This window comes from Budorcas taxicolor, chromosome X (genome assembly GCF_023091745.1).
Source record: "Budorcas taxicolor isolate Tak-1 chromosome X, Takin1.1, whole genome shotgun sequence".
In the NCBI taxonomy this organism is placed as follows: domain Eukaryota; kingdom Metazoa; phylum Chordata; class Mammalia; order Artiodactyla; family Bovidae; genus Budorcas; species Budorcas taxicolor.
The window spans coordinates 56,145,723-56,170,385 of record NC_068935.1 but is presented as its reverse complement, the minus strand read 5'-3'; the positions used below and the strand labels follow the sequence as shown (position 1 = coordinate 56,170,385).

Below are 24,663 nucleotides of genomic sequence, written 5' to 3'. Positions count from 1 at the left end.
AGTAATACTTCATAAGGCCCACTTTGACTTCACATTCCAGGATGTCTGGATATAGGTGAATGATCACACCATCATGGATATCTGGGTCATTAAGATCTTTTTTGTATAGTTCTTCTGTGTATTCCCGGAGAAGGCAATAGCAACCCACTCCAGCACTCTTGCCTGGAAAATCCCACGGACAGAGGAGCCTGGTAGGCTGCAGTCCATGGGGTCGCTAAGAGTCAGACACGGCTGAGCGACGTCACATTCACTTTTCACTTTCATGCATTGGAGAAGGAAATGGCAACCCACTCCAGTGTTCTTGCCTGGAGAATCCCAGGGACGGGGGAGCCTGGTGGGCTGCCATCTCTGGGGTCACACAGAGTCTGACACAACTGAAGTGATTTAGCAGTTTAGCAGTCTGTGTATTCTTGCCACCCTTCTTAACCTCTTCTGCTTCTCACTCCCATTTACTGTTGAAAATCTCTAGGAGAACTTAGAAATAGGGCCATCAATTGATAATACTGGGAATAATTTTTAAATTTTTAAAAATAAGGTTGTAAAATAAAGCAACTTTTCAATAAAATAAAGCAATTTCCACATTGGTAAGCATGAAAGGTGATGGACAAAACTGTCATAAAAACCAACCCAAGTATCAGTTCTGTTCTTTTTACTTTCATATACGAAAATAGAGATTTCTAGAGAGAAATGTTGTTACCATCACAGGCCACCGAAATCACCCTTGTGGGAATTGCTAGGAGTGGTGAAGTCCCTTACAGGTTTGGATCACCCCACTTCACCAAAGGAAGCATCTTCCAGGCATGTGACAAAATCTGACTGCTGGCCCTGAGCTGCTGCTGCTGCTGCTGCTGCTGCTGAGTCACTTCAGTCGTGTCCAACTCTGTGCAAACCCATAGATGGCAGCCCACCAGGCTCCCCTGTCCCTAGGATTCTCCAGGCAAGAACACAGGAGTGGGTTGCCATTTCCTTCTCCAGTGCATGAAAGTGAAAAGTGAAAGTGAATTCGCTCAGTCGTGTCCAACTCTTAGCGACCTCATGGACTGCAGCCTACCAAGCTCCTCTGTCCATGGGATTTTCCAGGCAAGAGTACTGGAGTGGGGTACCATTGCCTTCTCCAGGCCCTGAGCTGAGGCTGAGGTATCTACAGAGTGTCCTCATCAGCACCCATGAGCATGTGCTGTGTCAGAGAGCCTGACTCAATGACAGTGTTCTGATCTAATCCTTTCCCTGATAGAAAGCAAATGACAGGGTCCATGTTAGCCCACACTGTGCTTGGGCTTCCCTGGTGTCACAGTGGTATAGAATCTACCTGCCAATGCAGAAGACACAGGGTTCGATTCCTGGGTCAGGAAGATCCCCTGGAGGAGGAAATGGCTCCCCACTCCAGTATTCTTGCCTAGGAAATCCCAAGGACAGAGGAGCCAGGTGGGCCACAGTCCATGGGTCACGAAGACAACTGACTGAGCATGCATGCAAGTGTTCAGTCTACTTTGGTCTGACACCAGGGAAAGGTCATAGGTGAATCCCAAGGGGGTGGCTTAAGTGCAAGTCAAGAGTATGTGCTCTGGAGTCTGTCCAGTTGTGGTTCTGTTACTGTGGCCCATAGGGTGACTCCCTCAAAATCCTTGAGTTTTGGTTTCTGCTGCTGTAGAATATAAGGTGCTGACTCCCATGAGTCTGTAAAGAGAGAAAGTTCCTGACATACTTGCTGCAGGTGCTCAGTGGGTAGGAGCTGGTTGAGATACTGGTGTTATCCATGGAAGTTTTCACTAACCTGTGAGCTCGTTGGTGGGGAGTGTGCATGGTTTCACTCTGCACAACCCCCTGCGTTGCCCAGAGCCTTACACATAATAGGGGCTCAAAGCATTTTTGTTGTAAGGAATGAAATAGTGAATGAACGAATATAAATATCGATGCAAATCAGGTAGAAAAGACGACATACTTGACTTTTTCCTGAGAGAAAAAGAGATGTTTGTTTCTAATTACAGACATGTCTCAAAATCCACCTGAAATATACAAATCTTGGGCACCTGAACAAAGACACAAAAAGCAAATCTGATCTTTCAAGATTTATGCTCCCTGAGCACAAACATCTATGTTTGCAGCTTTTGTAATGAAAGCAGAAATCCACAGTTCCTGTCAAAGGTGCCCCAGTTTTCAGTCTTGGCGCCTGTCAAGCACCAGCAGCTTCAATACTTCTTGACGTGCACATTGCAAATGCCAATATTGCTTGTTGTCACATTAGCCAATATACAGTCCTCAAAATAAAATCCTCTTGATGTCTGATTACTCCTCTTAAGGACCTCATGCTGATTCATTTCAAACTGTGAATTACCTTTAATTCACAGCTTGAAAAGGCTGCCAAATTTTGTTTTCTCTGCTCCCAGGTGGCTGTCCCTGATGTAGTGGAGAACTTCCAAAAATATATTAAGTCCTTAGGAAAAGTTGGCATGCTCTGAGATGCAGGGCATACAAGATGGGTTAAATGCAAGAGTTGGCATATGTCTCAGTTTGAAAGTTGGAATGGTTGCGACCAGTGACAGTCACCAAGATTACCAGTTTATTGGGAGAGTTTAGTTTGGTTTTTGTAAGTCTTAAACTGATTAGTAGTATTTCTAAATTCCAAGTACCAAATCATCTATTCTGATTAAGAATTAATCTGATTATGAAAATAACAGTCATTTTTCCCCTGCCTCGTTACACATTTACTTTGCTCCAGAAATTGTATCTAAGTAGAAGACCAAATTAACTGCTTAGGAAAGAACATATGAAATTGCTTAAATCTCAAATCAGATTCTCAAAGGAAACATTTTTCATGATGAAAGTTTTTGTAGAAAGATGGTCAAAATTTTCATGCATGTTTTTTGTGTTTTGGAGTTTTATTGATAAAAAAATTGTTTTAAAATTCATCTAAAAAATTATGTAGCACTTGCTACTGATCATAGCAAACTAGAAAACATTCTTATTATCTTTCTATTCCCTGTGATAACGAAGTCTTCATACCCTATAGAGAAAAGATGAAAAATAATGTTCTTTCAGTTAAATCAAGCAACTTTAACCAGGTTTGGAATCATCAACTTCAGCTCTTCAAGTCTATTGAAGGTCTGTGTCCAGGTACAAAATGCCAAATTTGGTGACCAAACCCCTGACTGCATCAGATTCCATGAGGAGGGACAACTCAGTGGGAAAAGAGAAGGCTTTGAGCATGCAAGCTTTCCCATGAAGAGCAATGTAACTTACTCGGCCCTCCTGTGTACTCATAGCTAACATGTCTGTTCAAGATAAATAGTCAGTTTGCCCTCCCACTGAACTGTGTATACTTCATAAGGAGGGATGATATTCTAGTGTCATTTTTCTCATCTGTAAAATGGTAATTATTGGGAGCCCCTCCAGGTTGGCATAGACTGTAGCCCACCAGGTTCCTCTGTCCATGGGATTCTCCAGGCAAGAATACTGGAATGGGTAGCCATTTCCTCCTCCAGGGGATCTTCCTGACCCAGGGATCAAACCCGGGCCTCCTGCATTGCAGGCAGATTCTTTACCAGCTGAGCCACCAGGAAAGCCCCGCTAAATATAATAGGGTGGTGCATATAAAAGCACCTGGCATGAGACCTGGCACCTAGCCTTGCCCATGATCCACCAGCACAGTGATTACTGTCACAGATGTCTACCATTCCTGTGAGAGTGTAACTTCCTTTCCTCTTATCTGGTGCTACATTCAAGAATTTGTCCATGTGGTATGCATAGTTGTCACCCACAGGTAAACTGGCCACAGCTAGATTCCCTTCGTCAGGTCTTTTGTCAACTGTCTGGGTCCATGGCTGGGAAGCTTTCAGACTTGTAGCCAGTGCCATAAATGAAGAAACTGGTTTCATGGCAAGGAAAGAGCAGACTTACGGTTACATCTACCTTTATGTTGGGCTTTTATGGAAACTATACAGGAATTCTCAACAGCACGACCTAAAACACAGGAGATACCTGATAAAAAGGGGGTCTGCATGATTTCCAACTTGATAGAATCCAAAGGCAAACAACCAAGGATGACAAAGGAAATATTCAAACATCCGTGTATGGAGCTGCCATCTTCTCACTGGTCCTCACCAAATGAGCTAAAGTCAAGGAAAGACTAGAGGGATACTCTTGAGTTCATGGTTGCTGTCTGAAAATGATTTGCAGGAAGAATTTGATCTGTCCCTATTCAGGATGGCTCATAAAAGACCAACAAAATCATGTATTTTGGTAAAGCTACTGCACGACAAATAATTGACAAGCTGATAGAGTCAACTAGATGAAGACATTTAACTCAATGGAGAAAATTCAAGTTTTTTGGATTTGATTTCCACTTTCTCCTCCATTGTTCTTTAATGGTGTCATAAAGAAACTAGAAGGTAACCCATATTCTAGGGTGTCCCTTCAATCTCTGAATCTTTTCCCTGAAATAAATGGGTGATTTAGAGGCAGGACAGACATGGTATCACTGTAGAACTACACAACTCTACAGCCTGAGAAATACAACTTGACCTTCAATAGCCCATGTCCCACTCTTTTGGGGGAAAGAGACCTTTTTTGAAGGAGGCTAGAAACTCCACTGGATTTAGAAGACCTGGGTGAGGCCTGTTCCAAGACTATAATACAACTCTGACTTATACAGGCTGAGGGAAACAAAACATCCTGGGTCTTCTTTCCTCCAGAAATTATTAAGGGTTTACATTCAATGCACTTTAAGGTTGAGCTGAATTACTAGAAATGTATAACTGTTTACATTTGAATTGTGACAAGTGTTTGCATGTATACCAATATGCATATATACATATGTTTGTTATTTTGCCTCATGTCCCTCAAGGGGCTCTATCTCTATACTCTGAAATAAAAATAAATTCCCCCTTGATTTAAACTTTAATCCTCTGAATCCGAGGTCAATGCTTTTCCCCAATGCCATCAGTGTCATGGAACAGAGACTCAAGCCTGGATCTTGAAACTCTCCCAGTTGCATGCTCTGGCCTCCTGGGAAGTCAGGGTTCCAGCTGGAACAGGTAGGATGTCATCACTTAGATGGACACCCTATAGAAAGCACTGTGTGTCAATGGAGCATGCTGGGGCGAGAACTTCCATCCTCCCAAGGCCAGTGATCCCGCCGCATCACAGAGTCTGGTTAGTTCCGAGCTTGCACTTGGGGAACCCTGCGCTGGTATTTTCAGTCCTGGTGCTGATCCGTGTAGTCCTTATAAACAACCCAGGCCCAAATGGAAGATCTGCATTTCATCGTTGGGGAAATGAGGCCAAGATGAGGAAAACAATCAAGTAGTCCAGTAGCAAAGGCACTTTGATTTACAAGGCTCCCATGTCTTCCTACTGCAGTGAGGGGCTAGGGGCTTGCCCAGGACATTTGTAAGCCTTAGGAGGGTGTCTCTCCTGCAGAAGGGCTGTCTTGGGGCTGCTTCCCACCAACCTCCAGCCACTAACAGTCTGTCTACATGCAGGATGTTCTCAGATGCCTGGAGGATGACCTTGCCAGATGAAAAAGCCTAGAAACTGACTTAAAAAGCACAGTGTAGTAAAATAATGGCTAAGTTGATAATGATTTGGAAGCTAAAAGTGACAACAATTATTATAGCTCTGATCTGTCCTATGTTAAACCTATACCCTACCACAAGAAGGTCATTTATTCCAGCTGAAGTCTGACAAACAATACTTAGACTTTAGATCAAGCAACTAAAAGAAGAGCGGTTCACTCATTAAACAGACTCAGTGTCTTCCAGTTTTATCGACAATGCCTATAGAGCACATTAGCCCTACTAAATGCACTGTATACACAGTGCTACTGTCTGGAGATGCAGCCTCTAGCTATAAATCACAATTGACAAGTTTATTTCTGTTAGTTACAAGCTACTGAAATATTGCATTTTATGGTCTATATGGAAATTTCACAGCAGGAGCCTAAAACTCTTGCTTTAGGAGTAGAATCATTTTACAATGGAAAAAATATTCTTGTAAGTTTTCATGTTGGGAAACCTGCACTGATTTCCTGAATGCTCAACTATGTGTGTGTGTGAGTGTATGCGTGTGTGTGTTTGTGAATTATATTGGCTTTGGAATAAGAGTGGAGCAATTTAGGAGTAGAGGTAAGGAGAATATGGTTTATTGTCTACTGGGATAACAACGGAGAGGTCAATACCAAATGATGACTGGAAAAGCTGGAATGAACAATATCAAAGATGATTTTGGGACTTCCCTGGTGGTCCAATGCTTAAGAATCCACTTTGCAATGCAGGAGAGCTAGGTTTGGCCCTTAGCTGGGGAACTAAGATCCCACCTGCCATGGGGGAACTAAGCTTGTGTACCACAACTACTGAGCCCATGCGATTTGGAACCTGCAAGCTATGACTTGAGAGAAATCCAAGCACCACAACAAGGACCCAACACAGCCAAAAAAAAAAAAAAAATTCAATTACCACATTTCTGTGTAATTTGGCCCTTAAATCAAGGTTATAGTTTTATTTTCCTCTTCTTTCTTTCTTTTTCCCTGGATTCTTTAAATGGAAAATTCTTGGGTATTGAAATGGAACCTTGACTTAGAAGGCACAGATCAGGCCAGAAAACCAAATAAGAGGACTGATGATGAGGTCAGTGTTTGGGGGAATTTAGTACTAAACAGAACTAAGACCATGGAAATACCACTGACTTTCTCAGAGCCTTGGTCTATTTGGGAGTCATTCCCAGTTGTTTTATGCAATTATTCGTGATCTTCCAAAAGGTGAGCAATTCACTTCAAGTGTGCCATTAGGCCACTCAAATGACATACATTATTTCATTTTGAAAATTTTCAAATATGTGACTATTACTCACACAGAAAAGTTGGCTTCCATTTTCTATTATTAGGAATGAAAGAAGTTGTGAGAGAACTACTCCCTTGATATGCTCTTGGACAAATGGATATTACAAAATCTACAATAGTTAATCTGAGGAAATTGGTTTCTCCAAGCCCCTCCTTCAGTGAACATTAATAAAAAATAAAGACAGTGTGGAGTGAATTGCAGGGCCCTGGCTTCTGAACTTCAACCTAGTATCATGCAATCTCTTATTCCATCTCTTGCTGGCTGCCCTTGTTTATTTTTAATATACAGTCACCAGATGACCTGTGAACAGCGAGGTCCCAGGCTGACTGGCCAGAAAAATGCACTCAAGCCCTCATGTTCAATCACGGCTGCTTAGGCAGCTTCTTTCTCCATCCTAGTCAGTGGTGGCCGAATGTTACATATAAAGATGTCTGTGGCTGAAGTGACACAATGTTCAAACAACTAGATAACTGAAGAATCACAGTTCAAACAACTCAAATAGCTCAAACAACTCAAGAATCACAGTTATTTTTGACCCAGCTTGTATCTACAATGCTAGAGAGCCTAATGGTGATTTCATTCATTTTGGCTGTTATTGGCTTATCGTGGGAAGTCTCATTCTCCCCTCTAATCACACTCCACATTGTTAAGAGGCAAGTTTCCTATTTTCAAGGAGCAGCAGAGAGAATAAGATTCCCTCAGCACCAAAGCACATTTTCCTTGCCAAATGCCCCTGAAGAAGCCTGTTTCAGAAACCTGAATACTCGGGACTTGAATGGTACTCACTTTGTAGAAGCTCTGCTGGTCGGGTCACTCCACTCTGAAAAGAAAGCACACAGACATTTACCATCCACGTTTTCTACTGTCAAATGATAATTCTGAACAACATTGGTCTTGAACATGCAGCCCTTCCAGTTACACTTTTTCACAGAATCCTGCCATGTATAACAGATGAAGTAAAAAGGAAACCAATTGGATATATCACAATGTGACTTTTTCTTATTGTTATTTCATGTTTTCATAATATTAGGTAGGAAAGAGAAGAAAGTGAGGGAGGAAAGGAGATAATGGTTTTGACCAAGAAATATTTTTTTTTTTCACAACACTTACTTTGTAAGGCAAATCCTGGAGTCAGATGTTGGGATTCCTATAAGGAAGAACACAGACAATACAAACATTAGTTAAATGATACAAAAGAAACAAAAGGTCTGTTTGTTACTGCTGAAGATATAACTTGACTAATGTTGGCAAATAGGAAACCAGAGTTAAGGAGTCCATTAATTAGGCTACTGTCGGTAGCTCTACTTAAAGGATAGACATTTGCCAGCTAAACCTGCTACAACTTGACCATAAGTGCCATTTTATCAGAATTACACATAAGACTGGTATCTGTTTGGAAATGTGCGCAATGTGGGAACAAACAACCCATGTGTGTGAGATTCAAATGTATAATTTCTCACTTAGCTAGGCAATGATGCCTCTATGGAAGTAAAGGGGACTCAGTTCAAACAAAGGATCATGACTTTGGTAGAGGTATACATAACACTGTAATTAACAGACTGGCTCAATTGTTCCATTTTATAGAAACAACTCCAATTTTCTACCTTGACGGTGACACATATGCAATAGATGTCTCTTATTTTTACAAGAAAAGTGTTCTTAAAACTTCATTGCAAAGTTGGAGATGTATAGGAAGCAATTCCAACTACGAGAGTGGAGCATGTAATCTAAAGAGATTTCAATTTTACTTGAAAGTCACCCTCAACATGACTTATAAGTGTGTTAAGAAATCCGGATTTGCACACATCAGGCCTTCTGGGAGCATGGACACATGTGTGGAGGAAGGAGGGAATTTCAAAGGCAAAGTAACTGTTTCCAACCAGAGACAATGAATTCAAATAAATACAAGAATTAGTTATATCAAGAACACACACACACACACACACACACACACACACACACATGTCTACATAACTGACTCACTTTGCTGTTCGTGTAAAACTAACAAAACATTGTAAATCAACTATAGTTCAAATAAAAAATTCTTTAAATGATTTATATCAATCTGCTGCAAGTAATCTATTCTTTAAGCTTAATCTTACCACCCTATAGAGTAAAAATAAGATCACAGCATTATTCTATGTAAGGGAAGTGAGCTAGAATGATGATGATGCTGTGTTTAAATTGAAAGTGAGTTTTCCAATCTATGTAGCATGGTTCTGTTAACCAAGACATCTATCTTCTGGCATAATCACCACACCAAAAGATGAGCAGAAACTCCACAAGACAGGAGAAAGGCCTCTCAAGCAAAGGGCTGACACTAAGCCCAGGTAGTTTGCTGCTCAAGGGGTTCTCCACCCCACACTCCATCCTTTCCCCAGTCTGCTAGACAACTAACTTTTGACAAAAGACCCTAACAAGCTTCGCCATCTGATTCCCACCCCTTAGCAAGTTATACATGGTGAGGAAGGGGAAACATTTCTAAAAACACAGCCACTAGAAACATTGAGACGTGAAACCTGACAGCACAGGGGGCCAAAGCAAGTGACACAGCACAATCAGAACTGAAAATACACCAGAGTCTATGGCCATTTAATACACAGGCAAGCATTCTTAGCCATGTCAATAGCTCCCGAGGACACAATTACAGCATAGTATAATATTACTTGGACTTCCCTGGTGGCTCAGATGGTAAAGAATCTGCCTGCAATGCAGGAGACCTGGGTTCAATCCCTGGGTTGGGAAGATCCCCTGGAGAAGGGAAAGGCTACCCACTCCAGTATTCTGGCCTCGAGAATTCCATGGACTATATAGTCCATGGGGTTGCAAACAGTCGGACACAACTGAGCAACTGAACTGAACTGACTGATGGAAGGATAGCCTTTTGTTATCCAAGAATTTCAGTTATCCAGCACATCACATTTCCCAGAGTGCCAAATAAATGAGGAGTTAACCATTTGTCAGTAACTATATGTTCATTATTTTTTTTAATTTAATTACAATTGTATAGGACAAGTTTGGTCTTGCATAGCTTCAGGAATCAAACAACAGCATTCAGAGTCAAATAAATGATATCTCTGATTATGGCCAGCCTTTGTACTGCTCCCAGAAATCTGGACTGAGTTTTTACCCTTCATCCATGTATCATGGACATCAGACCCAGTCAGTTGTTTGAGGCTTCAGAGCAGTGATGCATGAAACAAATTGGAGGGTTATATTTTTGAGTGAATTTGAGTCAAATCTGTTATGTATTCTTGATACAGTTTTTAATGTTTAGCTTGGTAAGCCTGTTTCAAACCAGAATTCCAAACCAATGAAACATCTTTGGATATTACCCAAGTTCCTTTGCTGCTGCTGCTGCTGCTGCTAAGTCGCTTCAGTCATGTCTGACTCTGTGCAACCCCATAGATGGCAGCCCACCAGGCTCCCCCTTCCCTGGGATTCTCCAGGCAAGAACACTGGAGTGGGTTGCCATTTCCTTCTCCAATGCATGAAAGTGAAAAGTGAAAGTGAAGTCACTCAGTCGTGTCTGACTCTTAGTGACCCCATGGACTGCAGCCTACCAGGCTCCTCCGCCCATGGGATTTTCCAGGCAAGAGTACTGGAATGGGTTGCCATTGCCTTCTCTTGCATACATACCTAATCCCGACTGAAAAATAGCTTGGTCATGGGGAGAATTTGCATTGTTCATACAGCAATTGTTGATTCACGTCATACAAATTTTTTTAAATGTCTGACTTTGATTTGTGCATTTCTTGTATGGACATGTCACACTGATAATTTTAGGAGTAGAATATAACAATGCCAAAATGTTTCACAAACTTATGTCAAGCTATTTTAAATAATAGCCTTAATCGTAAAATCAGAGGCTCCTGTAGGATTTAGATTCTAGAGCAAGGGTTGGCAAACCTCTCCTATAAAGGGCCAGATAGTAAATATTTTAGGCTTTGAGGGACCTATAGTGTCTGTCATAACTATCTAACCCTGCCATTGTAGTGTGATGGCAGTCATAGATAAGACATACATGAATTGGTGTGGTTAGATTCCATGAAAGCTTGATTTATAGACACTGAAATTTGAGTTCCATATCACTCATAGCATCTAATAGCATTCATATTACTAGTAATTTTCACATTCTTTGGAAAATCTTAACCATTTAAAAACCTAAAAAGACATGGGCTGTCATTTGCCAACTTCTGCCTAAAGGGACTTTCCCCAGGGGACATAACTAGCTCCCTCAATGTGGCATAGAGTTTTTCCATTTTCCATCTGAAAACGTGGCATTTCAATTTGAGATGGATAAGTAAATTTTACTAAGTTGAGGATTTTCAAGCGTATTGGTTTTTGTAAGTTTATAGAATCATAGATTATTTGGCCTGGAAAATCCACTGGGATTACACATAGCACACATGTTCATGCACGCACACACACAGTACAAATGAGGAAACTGATGCTTAGAAGAACTTGGACAGAACCACACAGCCAGCAAATGGCAGAACCAGGATTAACAACAGCCAGGTCTGCAGCTCCTAAGTCCCTTTCCTCCATGAAAGCTCTGTAGTGAAAGGAAGAAATAGATGCTTTCTGAGAGGCTGGTGTCACCTAGTCCTGGTGCAAGCACAAGGAAAGGACGAGCACTGCAGGTACATGTATTTGCTGGAGAATACCCGTGTTTCGGAAGATGGCATCTGAACTGGTGCATCTATAAACCGGTGTGATGAACATATCACTAAAACACCCAACTCTGAAGACAGGCTCACTCATTTATTAGCTGAGTGATTCTGAGCACATTTCTTGACTGTGTGCCTCAGTTTTCTCCTCTGTAAACTAGGGACAGTCAAATTACCAACATAGTGCATGTGTACATGCTAAATCACTTCAGCGGTGTCTGACTCTTTTGCAAACCCATGGACTGTAGCCCACCAGGCTCCTCTGTCCATGGAACTTCCCAGGCAAGAATATTGGAGTGCATAGCCACTCCCTTCTCCAAGGGATCTTCCTGACCCAGGGATCGAACCTGGTCTCCTGCACTGCCGGTGGATTCTTTATCACTGAGCCAATGGGAAGTCCACCAATATAGTGAGGATTGAATTATTTACTATGTAGTCAGTGCTCAGAACCAAGCTAGGCACACAACAGCATTATATGTGCTGTTCATGTTGTTATTATTATTTAAAATGTACTTTTCTTTCAAATCAACATTTTGGCAGGAATCAAGGGAGACAAAAGAGTGGGTGGGTAGCCATACTGGTTTCACCATTTTATCCCACTTGCGTCTACCTTTATCATGGGGTTGATGGTAGCACAGATAATTGACAGAAAATGCAGATCAGGCCTGATTCCAAATTTTGCACCTACTATAAAATCTCATTTCAACAACCAGTTCTATTGTAAACACTTGCAAATGTCAAAATTGCGACTTGCACATATTATCTGCAAAATTGGAAAAATACAGCTGAAAACACTGCAATCACTGTACAAATGTTGGATTCAACACCTGAAACAGATGAATTGATCGCTTGGCTGTGATGCCAGGGAGAAGGATATCAAACCCAGGGCAGCCTGACCACGGAGAGTTGGACTTCAGGAAGGAATGACACACCCCGGACCTGCTCACTTAGTTCTGATCCCTTTCAAAGGTGGAAGGGGATGATTAAACACAGTTTAGGCCAATGTTACTCTCAAAACAATGACTCTAAAATTTAAGGATGTGATTGGGTTTCTCCTACAAATAAAGTCCAATATCCTTGGTTGGCATTCAAGGCCTTTCCCAGAGATGCACTTATGTGCCTGGGGTTCACTTGAGACCATAATAGTCTACATCCCACCATGATCTCTCTAGGTACCTTGCTCTCCTGTTCTGCATGGAGTGTTCTTCTCTTGGGCCCTTCTCCACCTGTCAAAGTTGTAAGCAGCCTCCAGGTGATGTCACCTCTAAGCACTTGGTCACCGCCCCAGGGAGTATGAAATCCTTCTCAGGGCCTTTATTCTTTATGAAGGCACATGCTACATTGCTTTGTCATTTCGTGTTTTTCTTCATCCCTAACTTTATTGTATATCCTTGGTAAGTGGTTTCTGAATAAATGGATGGATGGGTGGATGGACAGATGGGTGGATGAATGGGTGGGTAGATGAATAGGTAGATGGGTGGATGGATGGATGGGTAAATAGATAGGTGGATGAATGCATGGATGGGTGGGTAGGTGGATGGGTGAATGGCTGGATGGCTGGATGGGTGGATAGATGAATAGATGAGTGGATGGATGGATGGACAGATGGCTAATTGGATGGGAGAAAGGAAGACATTATTTTTTTCTTTTAAAATGTGTTATTGGAATATCCACATCTACTCAGGCATTTTAAAAAATAATGCTGAGAAAAAATCTTACTGAGAGCAAGTGAGGAAAAATTTATATGAAACACTTGACAGTTCTACACTAGAACTGTAGGAGAAAAGGTTCTGTCAATATGATTTGTTGGCATGTGAAAATCTGTCTGCTTGTGGGCAAGGACTAAAAGTGATACATGAAAGTAAAAACTGATCCATTAGGCTGAAGAGTACTGGGTTTTTTTTTAATTAAAACAGTCTGGGATGTTGTTTCATCATCTATTGGGTCTTTCTTAAGGGGTGAGTTCACTCTTCTCTCTGGTCCATCAGCTCTGGGGACAGTAGCTTGGCCAGTGGTGGTGCTCTAGGAATAATGATCTACAAGCTAGCATCTGGTGGACATTCTCTTAAAGATGCTCTTTCAATACATATGTTATTTGTATTAACATCCTGAGGGACACGAAAGAGTCTAGATTTTATGGCAGTAGAACACCAAGGCCATTTCTGTTTTTAAGATTCCAATGGGAAGATTGGTATAACTGACATCATAGCAAGGGAAATGGAGCAAGAAGATCACTGACCTGTCCTGGGATGGAAAGTGTGCTCTGCTCAGAATTTCCAGGAGTATGCATGGCAGTGAGAGGAGTAGGCCAGGGATGGGTCATCTCCTGATGAGGAAAAACAAAGCAACTTTATTTGCAGGAACTTCAAAAAATGAAACACTTTCTTGGCACTAAATATGGTAGGCCCTTTCTATAATACCTACTGACTTAATTGGCTTAAATTTTTTCAGGGGAACTTAAAGTCATTCAGTCCATTCCCCTGCTCCACACTTCTGCTTAAAGCCTATCTTTGAGACAAAGGGCCATTCCACATCCACTTGTACATTGCCAGTGATGGGGAGCTCACTACTGTTCAAAGCAGCCAGTCTCATGTTCAGACAGCCTGATCACACTATTCTTTCCAGCCAGGAGCTAAAAAAATCTGTCTCCCAAGAGGTTCTACCTCAGGATCGCCCTTTGGAGCCACACAGAACACATCATTTCTTCTTTCTCCAGACAAGCTGTTGGAAGACAGCAGCCTGATCCCCTGGTGCCATCTTTTCTCCAGTCGGAGACATTGGAAACTTGTTCATTCATTGACAGGGAATCTTCAACTTCTCTTCTAATGCCTGAATTCTGCGTTCTGTCAACTATCTCAGGTGCTCCCAGGAGGGACTCAGGACTGCCTGGGGCTCTTCTGACTCTGGATCTCCCGTTTCAGGTGTGATCTGCTAGCTCAGGGCAGGGCAGCACTATCACCACCCTCATTCTGCATGCTCTGATACTCATTTTTCTTGATGTAGCCTAACTGTTAGTGACAAGTTTAGGACCATGCTATTGACACAGTGCGTTTGTGAGCTGAAGTCTTAATGTTGGCATGGCCCCTCAGGTGCCCACTCTCCACTAGCAGAGAGGGTAGCTCCTCAGTTCTTTTAAACACTCGCTTTGAAAAGAGGTGCTGTTCAAATCTTGCTGGAGTCTTAGGACTCATGGTACTTTCTCCGAATAGTGAGGGTAATTAAATCATATGCTTGACATCCCAGGAGAGATGACAAAGTTTGTGAAGCTGAACGGTGTCGGACTATGCTGGATTCATCAAACATTTTGGTATATGGACATTAAATCTAAAAATCAATGTAATGATGGAAATAAAGGCAAACTTGGGAGGAGGGGATCAAAGTTTATGAAAGGCCTTTTTAATGAGTTAGTTACATAATACTTTTCCCCAATCTTTATGGGTAACATAATTAGTCATTTCAAAGGTAATATTAATAAGAACTCTCAGGTAGCACTAAACCATGTTTTTTTTCCCCCTTCTATAATTATCCAGTTCAAAAAGAGTCTTTGATGTCTGAAGAGCTGTAATGCAAGGAGATACTTCACAGATTCATTCACAGTGGAACCGTTGAAGCAGAATCTGTAAGTATGATTCAGAGGAGCCCTGACACAGATTGGATTCTACCTGGCACTATTTAAAAGGAGGCGGTAAGTACATTAAAAATGCATACCAGATTTAGAGGGGATGCTTAACCTACTTAAAAGATAGACTATTTCCAAGTGTTTTCGAGTTGTGCATTTGTATGCAGTTGATAACATTCATGACAAACGCTACTTATATATTCATCAAAACTGGTCCAAAGTAACTATACATGACAACAGCTTCAAGCTGAATTCTAGTTACTCTGTGTCTTTAAAATACACAATGATTTCTTTGAAAATTTAGATAGTGTTTCCTGAGTAAGACTGGTCTTCTCCAATATTAGTCTCATCATTTAAAAGACACAGGTCCTAATGATAGAGTAAGCCCCAGCCTGGGATAGGAGTGTTGTTTCTTCCGCAAACGGGGAGGAAGATTTGATCAATGAGAAACTTAGTTATCCATACCTTTCCACCGTTGGCTTTAGAGGTGTGCGTCTGGATTTATTCAAAGGTGTTTCAGACACCTAGATGGATGAATCACTTCTTGAAGGTGTACCTTCTCCCTCAGCTCTGCTATATTTACTTAGTGGCAGAATCTGATCCTGAATTACTGTTGGAGTGTGCTTCTCTGCTGGCCAATGCACAGAAGCTACATATACTTGCACATTTTCAATGATGACTAAGTCACTGAAATCGTGAGATTTCATGAAACAGCAAGCTGGCTCCATGGTACCATCAATGCATTTGATTAAGACAGAGAGGAGGCAGCTGAAAGGAATATAATTTCCTGAAAGACTATCTTCAGCAAGGAACCTTGGCACAAGCTCTTCCCCTTTCAAAATGAGTTAGACCTAGAACGTGTGCAAAGCTCACAGCAGATTTTTCATTGTTATTCTTTTCATTCACACTTGAAGGATATTAATCTATTTTTATGTTCTTGTTATTCCCAAGATAAGAACATGCACACCCCCCTTATCCAACTGTAGTAATCTGCATGTTCTTCACGTGGGAATGAGCACCTGCTCCAAAGTGTTGCCAAAGCTTTGACAACATGCTCCAGGGCTGAGCACCTGTACTCAATACCAAGCATCACTGCTCCGTTAACCACAAAAGTTACACACACACACACGTGAGATTGGTCTGAAACTCCATCTCTGGGCTCCTTTGATCCTCCCTGAGAAAGATAAAGCAGGGATTCATCCCTGCACTAGGCCATCAATGTAGTGGAGGTTCTGAGAGGTGGGGCCTCACACTGGCCAGAAGCAGTTGCTGGGGACCAGGTCCATGGCACACACTCTTTCCACGACACTAGATGCATCTCCCCTTTGTGAGGTCAACTTTGGTTTATGGAGAGAGGACTAAGCAAGCAATGCTGTTTTATTTTTCAGTACTTCATAAGCAATAGAGAATTCTATGCAATTTCTAAAAATAGGGCAGATGCTTACCTTCCTGTGATCTGAAGACTCCCTAGCCAAACCCAGAAGAAATCAGAAAAGGCCCATTTTCCACTAGCAATGATTTTCCAACTAGATCCTCCAGCACTAGGACTTGAGCAAATCCAAAACAGCTTGTGGGGAGCTTTGCTTTGCCTGACTTAGAAACAGAAGCTGGGTGCTCCACACTCTGAGGGGCAGAAATAGTCAGAATTCCAGACCCTGCTGGTCTCATTTATGTCCCAGATTCATCCAACACACAGCTGGCTGTTTTTTCAAGTGTCTATTCTGTTGGCCAAGCCTTATCTCATTCACCTTTCTATCTCTAGTGCCTAAGACATAGTAACTGGCTATTGTGACATATTATTATTAGTCTCTGAAGTTTCTATGTGTGAATTATCATTATTATTAAGAATAACAAAAATGTCAAGATTTATCTAGTCATTACAGTGTGTCAAAGCTCCTTTCTCCTGGGTCCTGGTGAGCACAAGGTTTTGTTGTGCCTTTCACAGCAAATAGATGGGGAAACAATGGAAACAGTGACAGACTTTATTTTCTTGGGCTCCAAAATCACTGCAGATGGTCACCGCAGCCAAGAAGTTAAAAGATGCTTGCTCCTTGGAAGAAAAGCTATGACCAAACTAGACAGCATATTAAAAAGCAGTGACATTATTTTGCCAACAAAGGTTGGTCTAGTCAAAACTATGGTTTTTCCAGTAGTCATGTATGGATGTGAGAGTTGGACCATAAAGAAGGCTGAGTGCTGAAGAATTGATACTTTTGAACTATGGTGTTGGAGAAGACTCTTGAGAGTCCCTTGGACTGCAAGGAGATCAAACCAGTCCATCCTAAAGGAAATCAGTCCTGACTATTCATTGGAAGGACTGATGCTGAAGCTCTAATACTTTGGCCACCTGATGCGAAGACCTGACTCATTAGAAAAGACCCTGATGCTGGGAAAGATTGAAGGCAGGAGGGAAAGGGGACCACAGAGGATGAGATGGTTTGATGGCATCACGGACTCAATGAACATAAGTTTGAGCAAGCTCCGGGAGATGGTGAAGAACAGGGAAGCCTGGCATGCTGCAGTCCATGGGGTGCTAAAAAGTTGGACAGGACTGAGCAACTGAATAACAACAACAAGTGTGTCAGCCACTTAGTTCCCACACTTGGCCTTTCTGTACCATAAACTATAGAGGCAGGGATTAGCATCACATTCATTGGGCAGATGAGGAAACAGATGCAAAGAATTCCCTTTGATGGATTCTCTGCATTTTGTTCTACTAGCTTGTACTCTTATGTACCAGTCACCAGGATCCAGAAAGCATTAAAAGTCAAAGTTCTTCCACAAAGAGGTCCCTCTGCTTGACATACTAAGCTGTCAGGGAAGAGTTCGCTGTGCAAGGTCCTGGGAAAGGCTTTGTGGTGAAGGCAAGGGGAGCAGTGTGTGTGCACGTACATGTGTCTGTGTGTGTGTGTAAATAATGATAATAATACTGATGACTTACGTTGGGGCTTTGGTTGAAATGAATGCTTTCAGAAAAATTATCTCATTCAATAACTTAAACATATAGAATGCCTGCTTATCAAAATTGCAGGTAACAATAAATTCTGAGCATTCAAAATTCAGAAAGATCCTGCAAAACTGGCCTGAAGCCGATGAGATGAATTTTAACAGAGGTAAATGAAAACTGCAATTATATTCCACAAACCAAGTGTAAAACTGTAAAATGAGAAAGACTTAGCTGTAATTCATGGGCTAAAACCTCAAAGATTTTAGTTTACCCTTAAGTCAATTTGAGGGATTTGGCAGTCAAAAGAACCAATGCCAGCTCAGGTGATATGTAGGTTAGCATGATGCCCATAATGTGGAAGGCAACTGTTGGTTATACCATATCAGTACACTGTACAAGACAGAGTTTATCTTCCTAGATGCCCCATAACAGCAGGGACACTGGAATACTGCAAGCTCTTAAAAGGGATGGTTACCAGAACCATCAGAGCTTTGAAAGTTTATCACATTTATCAATGCCCTTCAAGAGAATGAGGAAAGTTTAGTCTACAGGAAAGGGAAGTTGAGGGAAGATCTGAGTGGTGCATTCAGATACCTAAAGGGTGGTCACACAGAAGAGATCTGGAACCCACTCTGTGGACCAAGAAGTTAGGACCAGCCCTATGGATCGAAGTTACCAGGGAAATAATTTTAACTCTAAGGAAGAATTTCCAATCAGGTGAGCTTTCCAACCACAGAGCCTACTGCTTCAGAAGGCAATGAGTGACCCATCTCTGAAGGCAAGACAGCCCCTGCCTAGGGTACCAGAAAAGGGATTTCTATAAAGTTGGGGGGCCAGGTGGGGCTCATGGACTAACTGCATTGCCTTACATAATTGTGGGATTCTATTCTTTCTCTCTGTAAAATCAATGATATTGATGAGACAATACAAAACTGAATCTGGAGCAGTAGGATCTTTCACATGACATGTAAACATGACTGATCAAACTGGCTAAGGAAATTCATCACACTCTTGGGGGTGGTGGGCAAGTGCCAGGGGAGCCTACTATCTCACAGTCAGACAGCGAACAACCCAATTCATCTGATTATTTGCTCAGCTCTCAGGAAGTCCAACAACGGTGGAACCATAGATTTTCCTGGGCGTCATAACTAACACTCCTACCAAACCTCTCCTGTAGTCTCAAAACCCTGTTCCACTTAATTTAATGAATATTCTTCTGTTTGGAATCCTCTTAAGACAGCCTCCTGAGCTTGTATCTCTGATGTCTATGCAAGTTCTGGTCAGGAAGAAGTAGAAAATCAACTGTTACATTAAACAACTTCCCAACAATGAGCCAACACACAAAATGCAATCCACTAGGAAAACAAACAAAAAAAGGCTGAAGTTTCTAACAGTAAAATATGATTTCACTGACATGTATAAAAACCCTGGCAATATTCTTTCAAATAAATAATTGACTGTTTTATTCAAAACTCTTTAGTACTGGCAGTTGTCTCAGGGAAGCTGGAAATTTTTTCCATTGGCCCTAGGAGTGTACATGCAAAACATCTAGCTCACACAGGCTGCCTTTGTCCTGGCAGCCCCCAAACCAGGGTTACACTAAAAAAGAGCCTGATTCTAATTTACAATTGGGGAGCGGTCATCAGTGACCCCGCAGCTTCAACATGTGCTTATTCAATCAATCAATTCATCTTCTTGCCATTGCCAGATGCAATCAATTCCATTTCATCTACTGAATATAATGGGGATGTGGATGGCCATAGGCAGGGCTTAGCCATGCAAATTCCTTTGGACCAGTTACTCCTCAGGCACTCCACATTTAAATGCTACAAAGAAACACCACGAAAGGCAGCAAAAGGGGGCAAGACCACCATAGTGACATACTGGGCAGAGTTCAACCAGATCCATCAAATTCTGCGTATTTTAGCAAGAGCAACATGAGCCCACAGCCCATGCAACTAATTGGATGAGCCCTCAATAGATGATTGCTTTGAAAATATCAATCCTTATCAGGACATTTGTCTCAATCAGTTGAACCCATCAGGACAGAAAATGGGCCAGCTCACTAGGAAATGTGGTTAGATTGAAATTGCCTTCTTTGGTAAAGTCAGTATTGGCATGAATTCAAGAGTAAGAAATGTAAGAACTTGCCATCGAGAAATGTTTTGGGAAGATCAGGAGAAGGAGGAAATCTCAGTGGAGAGCTTTTGCTCAAGAGTCCAGTGCAGGCATCAGAGGAATCTGATGTTACCCAAAGGCCATTTCTTAGCTTTTTTTCACCCGTGAATCTGTTTTTCTCATTTGTAATCTAACTTGGAAATGTGTAAGCTACTCTCATCAAAACTATTTTTTAACCTCATTGTCAAGTGTTTAGCTCTTCTTTTTCAAATTATTTTACCATTAAGTTTATCCAAGCGACCATCATTTAAAATATACTGGTTTGATTGTATCTATGTGTATATAGCCATCTTGTTGCAGATGACATTATTTCATTCTTTTTTTATGGCTGAGTAGTATTTCACTATGCATGTATGTGTGTGTGTATACATACATATATATGTAAATTTTCTTTATGCATGCTTCCAACCCTGGACATTTAAGTGGCTTCCATCTCCTACCTATTTTAATAGTGCTACAATGAATACTGAGGTCTATGTATATTTTCAAATTATGGTTTTGTCCAGATATATGCCCAGGAGTAGGATTGCTGGATCATATGATAACTCTATTATTACTTTTTTAAGGAACTTTCATACTGTTCCCCATAATGGCTTCAACCTAATTACATTCCCTTTTCTCCTACATTCTCTCCAGCATTTATTATTTGTAGACTTTTTGATCATGGCCATTCTGATAGGTATTAGGTGATACTCATTGTTGTTTCGATTTGTATTTCTCTAGTAATAAGCAATGTTCAGCATCTTTTCTTGTGCCTATTGGCCATCTGCATGTTTTCTTTGAAGAAATGTCTATTTAGATTTTCTGTCCATTTTTTGAAAGGGTTATTTTTTAATATTGAGCTGTATAAGCTGTTTGCATCATTCACAAATATTTTCTCACATTCTGTATGTTGTCTTTTTGTTTTGTTTATGGAATACTAATCATCCATAAAAAAAATGAAATAATGCCATTTGCAACAACATGGATAGACCTAGAAATTATCATACTAGGTGAAGTAAGTCAGACATGTTAAAGGCAAATATCATATGACATCACTTATATTTGGAATCTTAAAAAATGATACAAATAAACATATTTACAAAATGGAAACAGACTCTCAGACATAGAAGACAAACTTATGGTTGCCAAAGGGGAAAGGTTGGGCAGGGGATAAATTAGGTATTTGGGAGTAACATATACACAACAAGAAACTGTGGAAAATTCTTCAAGAGATGGGAACACCAGACCACCTGACCTGCCTCCTGAGAAATCTGTATGCAGGTCAAGAAGCAACAGTTAGAAATGGACATGGAACAATGGACTGGTTCCAAATTGGGAAAGGAGTACATCAGGGCTGTATATTGTAACTCTGCTTATTTAACTTATATGCAGAATACATCATGTGAAATGCTGGGCTGGATGAAGCACAAGATGGAATCAAGATTTCTGGGGAAATATCAATAACCTCAGATACACAGATGACACCACCCTTATGGCAGAAACTGAAGAGGAACTAAAGAGCCTCTTGATGAAAGTGAAAGAGGAGAGTGAAAAAGTTGGCTTAAATCTCAAGGTTCAAAAAACTAAGATCATGGCATCCAGGCCCATCACTTCATGGCAAATAGATGGGAAAACAATGGAAACAGTGACAGACTTTATATTCTTGGGCTCCAAAATCACTGCAGATGGTGACTGCAGCCATGAAATTAAAAGACACTTGTTCTTTGGAAGAAAAGCTATGACAAACCTAGACAGTGTATTAAAAGCAGAGACATCACTTTGCCAACAATGGTTCATCTAGTCAAAGTTATGATTTTTCCAGTAGTCATGTATGGATGTGAGAGTTGGACCATAATGAAGGCTAAGCCCCGAAGAATTGATGTGTTCAAACTGTGGTGTTGGAGAAGACTCTTGAGAGTCCGTTGGACTGCAAGGAGATCAAACTAGTCAATCCTAAAGGAAATCAGTCCTGAATATTCATTGGAAGGACTGATGCTGAAGCTGAAGCTCCAACACTTTGGCCACCTGATGCGAAGACCTGACTCATTAGAAAAGACCCTGATCTGGGAAAGATTGAAGGAGGAGAAGGGGATGACAGAGGACGAGATGGTTGGATAGCATCACCAACTCAATGGACATAAATTTTAGCAAATTCCAGGAGATGGTGAAGGACAAGGAAGCCTGGTGTGCTGCAAAGCTTGGTGTGCTCTTTAGATAAACAACAAGGACCTACTGAATAGCATAGGGAATTATATTCTGTATATTGTAATAACCAGTAATGGAAAGAATCTGAAAAAAGTATATATATATATATATATATATATATATGCATATATACATGTATATATATATGTATATTTATATATATAAATATATATAACTGAATCACTTTGCTGTACACATGAAAGTAATATGACATTGTAAATAAATTATGTCTCAATAAAGAAAAAAATGAATTTAAATATACTGGCTTGAAACAATTTCCCAAGCTTTCTTAATGTTACAAACATTTTTTTTTTTTGTCTTTTTTTTTTCAGAGCCATATTACCAGGTGGAATGACATGCTATATCCTCATAGCATGAGATATTTCTTTATGGTTAACCTCTAATTTGCACCTTCCCTCGCTTCTCCCCTAGCACCATCCTGAATGATCTACATTTTATTTCATTCATTCTAAAAACGTTTATCTGAGTGTCTGCTCTCTAGGCTTCCCTGGTGGCTGGGCAGCTAGAGATAGATGAGGTCCAGGCTCAGGGTGTGCATGGACTCTTGGTGGTTAGAATCTTTATAATCAGAATCAGTGTGAGATAACGACAATTATTAGTTATTATTCAAAGTGAAAGTGTGTTAGCTGCTCAGCTGTGTCTGACCCTTTGCGACCCCATGCACTATAGCCCACCAAGCTCCGCTGTCTGTGGATCTCCAAGCAAGAATACTGGAGTGGAGAATTCCCTTCTCCATTCCCTCTCAACATTTCCTTCTCCAGGCCATCTCTCTGACCCAGGGATCGAACTCCAGTCTCCTGCATTGCAGACAGATTCAAAGTAGAACTGAAATAAACTTTTCAGAGTTTTTTTTTTTTTTTTTTTTTAAGAGTAACATGCACTATGTTACCATCTTCCAAAAATTACCAAAGTGATTTGCTGATCTCTCACTGCTGGACAAATACACAGTGTAGATGCACCAACAGAGCAGTCATTTAGGAAGCCAGCTTATGCTATAAGTGAAAGGCACTGGAGAATGACAATTCCAGGCAAATGGAGACAGAAGGATAAATTTCTCTCAATCAAAGACTTACACAAGGCATTAGGATTCCATTTCTGAGGGCTGCTGTAGCTTTTCAAACATTATAGCATTCTTTAGTTTACACTTATCATTATTAAGAAAAATGATAATGAGTTCATGACAACTGCTTTGAAAATGAACAAAGCTTCAGTTGCTGAGGAAAAAAGTAATATCTATTTTCATGGAAAGAGGCCTCCAGTGAATGACTTGGCTGTAGCTTTGCTCTCTCATTATTTCTGAGCTCAGTAAAAATAAAGCAGCAGACCACTAATACAGCTGAAACTTCAGCCAATATGATTTGCATGGAATTGTCTATTTCAGTCTGAGAACTATAGAATCGCAGTGCTAGGGGGCCAAAAGAGAACCGGTTTGTGCCATTCACATGACATTAACTCGCAAATTGATCACAAGGTGTCAGTCTAACTGAATACCACCAGGCCCACCTTCCCGCCACACACACTCCCCCAATAAACAGAAAAATAAACCAACAGAGGCATCAAACTCTTTGCAATAGCCTGAATTTAACATCAAAACCACAACTAAGCCCCAGTGAAACTGATTCAGAGAGCCCCCTTGGAATATTCCAGGCCTGAGAGGCTGAGTATTCCTGAATGCCTGGACAGCCTCTCCTCTCTCCAGATTAGTTTTTTTCTGCAATTACTTCAAATAATGGGAAATAAATAGCTTCTTTATTCCACATAGAAGTGGCACAAGTGAGAGTCCTATCTTTTTCTAAAGGCATGTCTGACTAATGGAGAAAGAGAACATTCTCACCTCAGTATAAAACGCACCAGGAGCAGGTGGTATGGGAGGAAAACCCTGCCCCATAGGCTTGCTATAAAGCTTCAGTCCTGTGTTCAAATCAGCCAAGAAGGTTCTCTCTGCCTCAGGAGAAACAGCCACTTGCCAAACTGCATAAGCAAGGAAAAGCTACTGACACGACACGTCTTTGGAAATCATATCACGTAGCAATGAGATAATTCACACCAAGCATTTGCTAAGCAGAAATCCAATCCAATACTTGCATTTCACGCCCTAGTCATTTTTTTAAAAATAAAAAGTTAACAATTGCACTTGAAGTCTATCATCAAAGTGTCTTTTATTAAGTGTTTCCCATTGAACTCTTTGAGTCATCCACACCTGTA

At 41.0% G+C, this 24,663-nt stretch overlaps 1 protein-coding gene across 1 annotated transcript in view; it reads right to left on the bottom strand.

The window, feature by feature from the left end:
* Window positions 1-24,663, bottom strand: part of AFF2 (ALF transcription elongation factor 2) — a 384,416-nt gene that overhangs the window by 148,918 nt on the left and 210,835 nt on the right. Inside the window, exons 5-7 of the mRNA XM_052662634.1 lie at window positions 13,746-13,832; window positions 7,947-7,983; window positions 7,623-7,656 (exon numbers count right to left, since the gene is read on the bottom strand). Coding sequence (XP_052518594.1) covers window positions 7,623-7,656; window positions 7,947-7,983; window positions 13,746-13,832 — 158 coding nt within the window. The remainder of the gene's footprint in view (window positions 1-7,622; window positions 7,657-7,946; window positions 7,984-13,745; window positions 13,833-24,663) is intronic.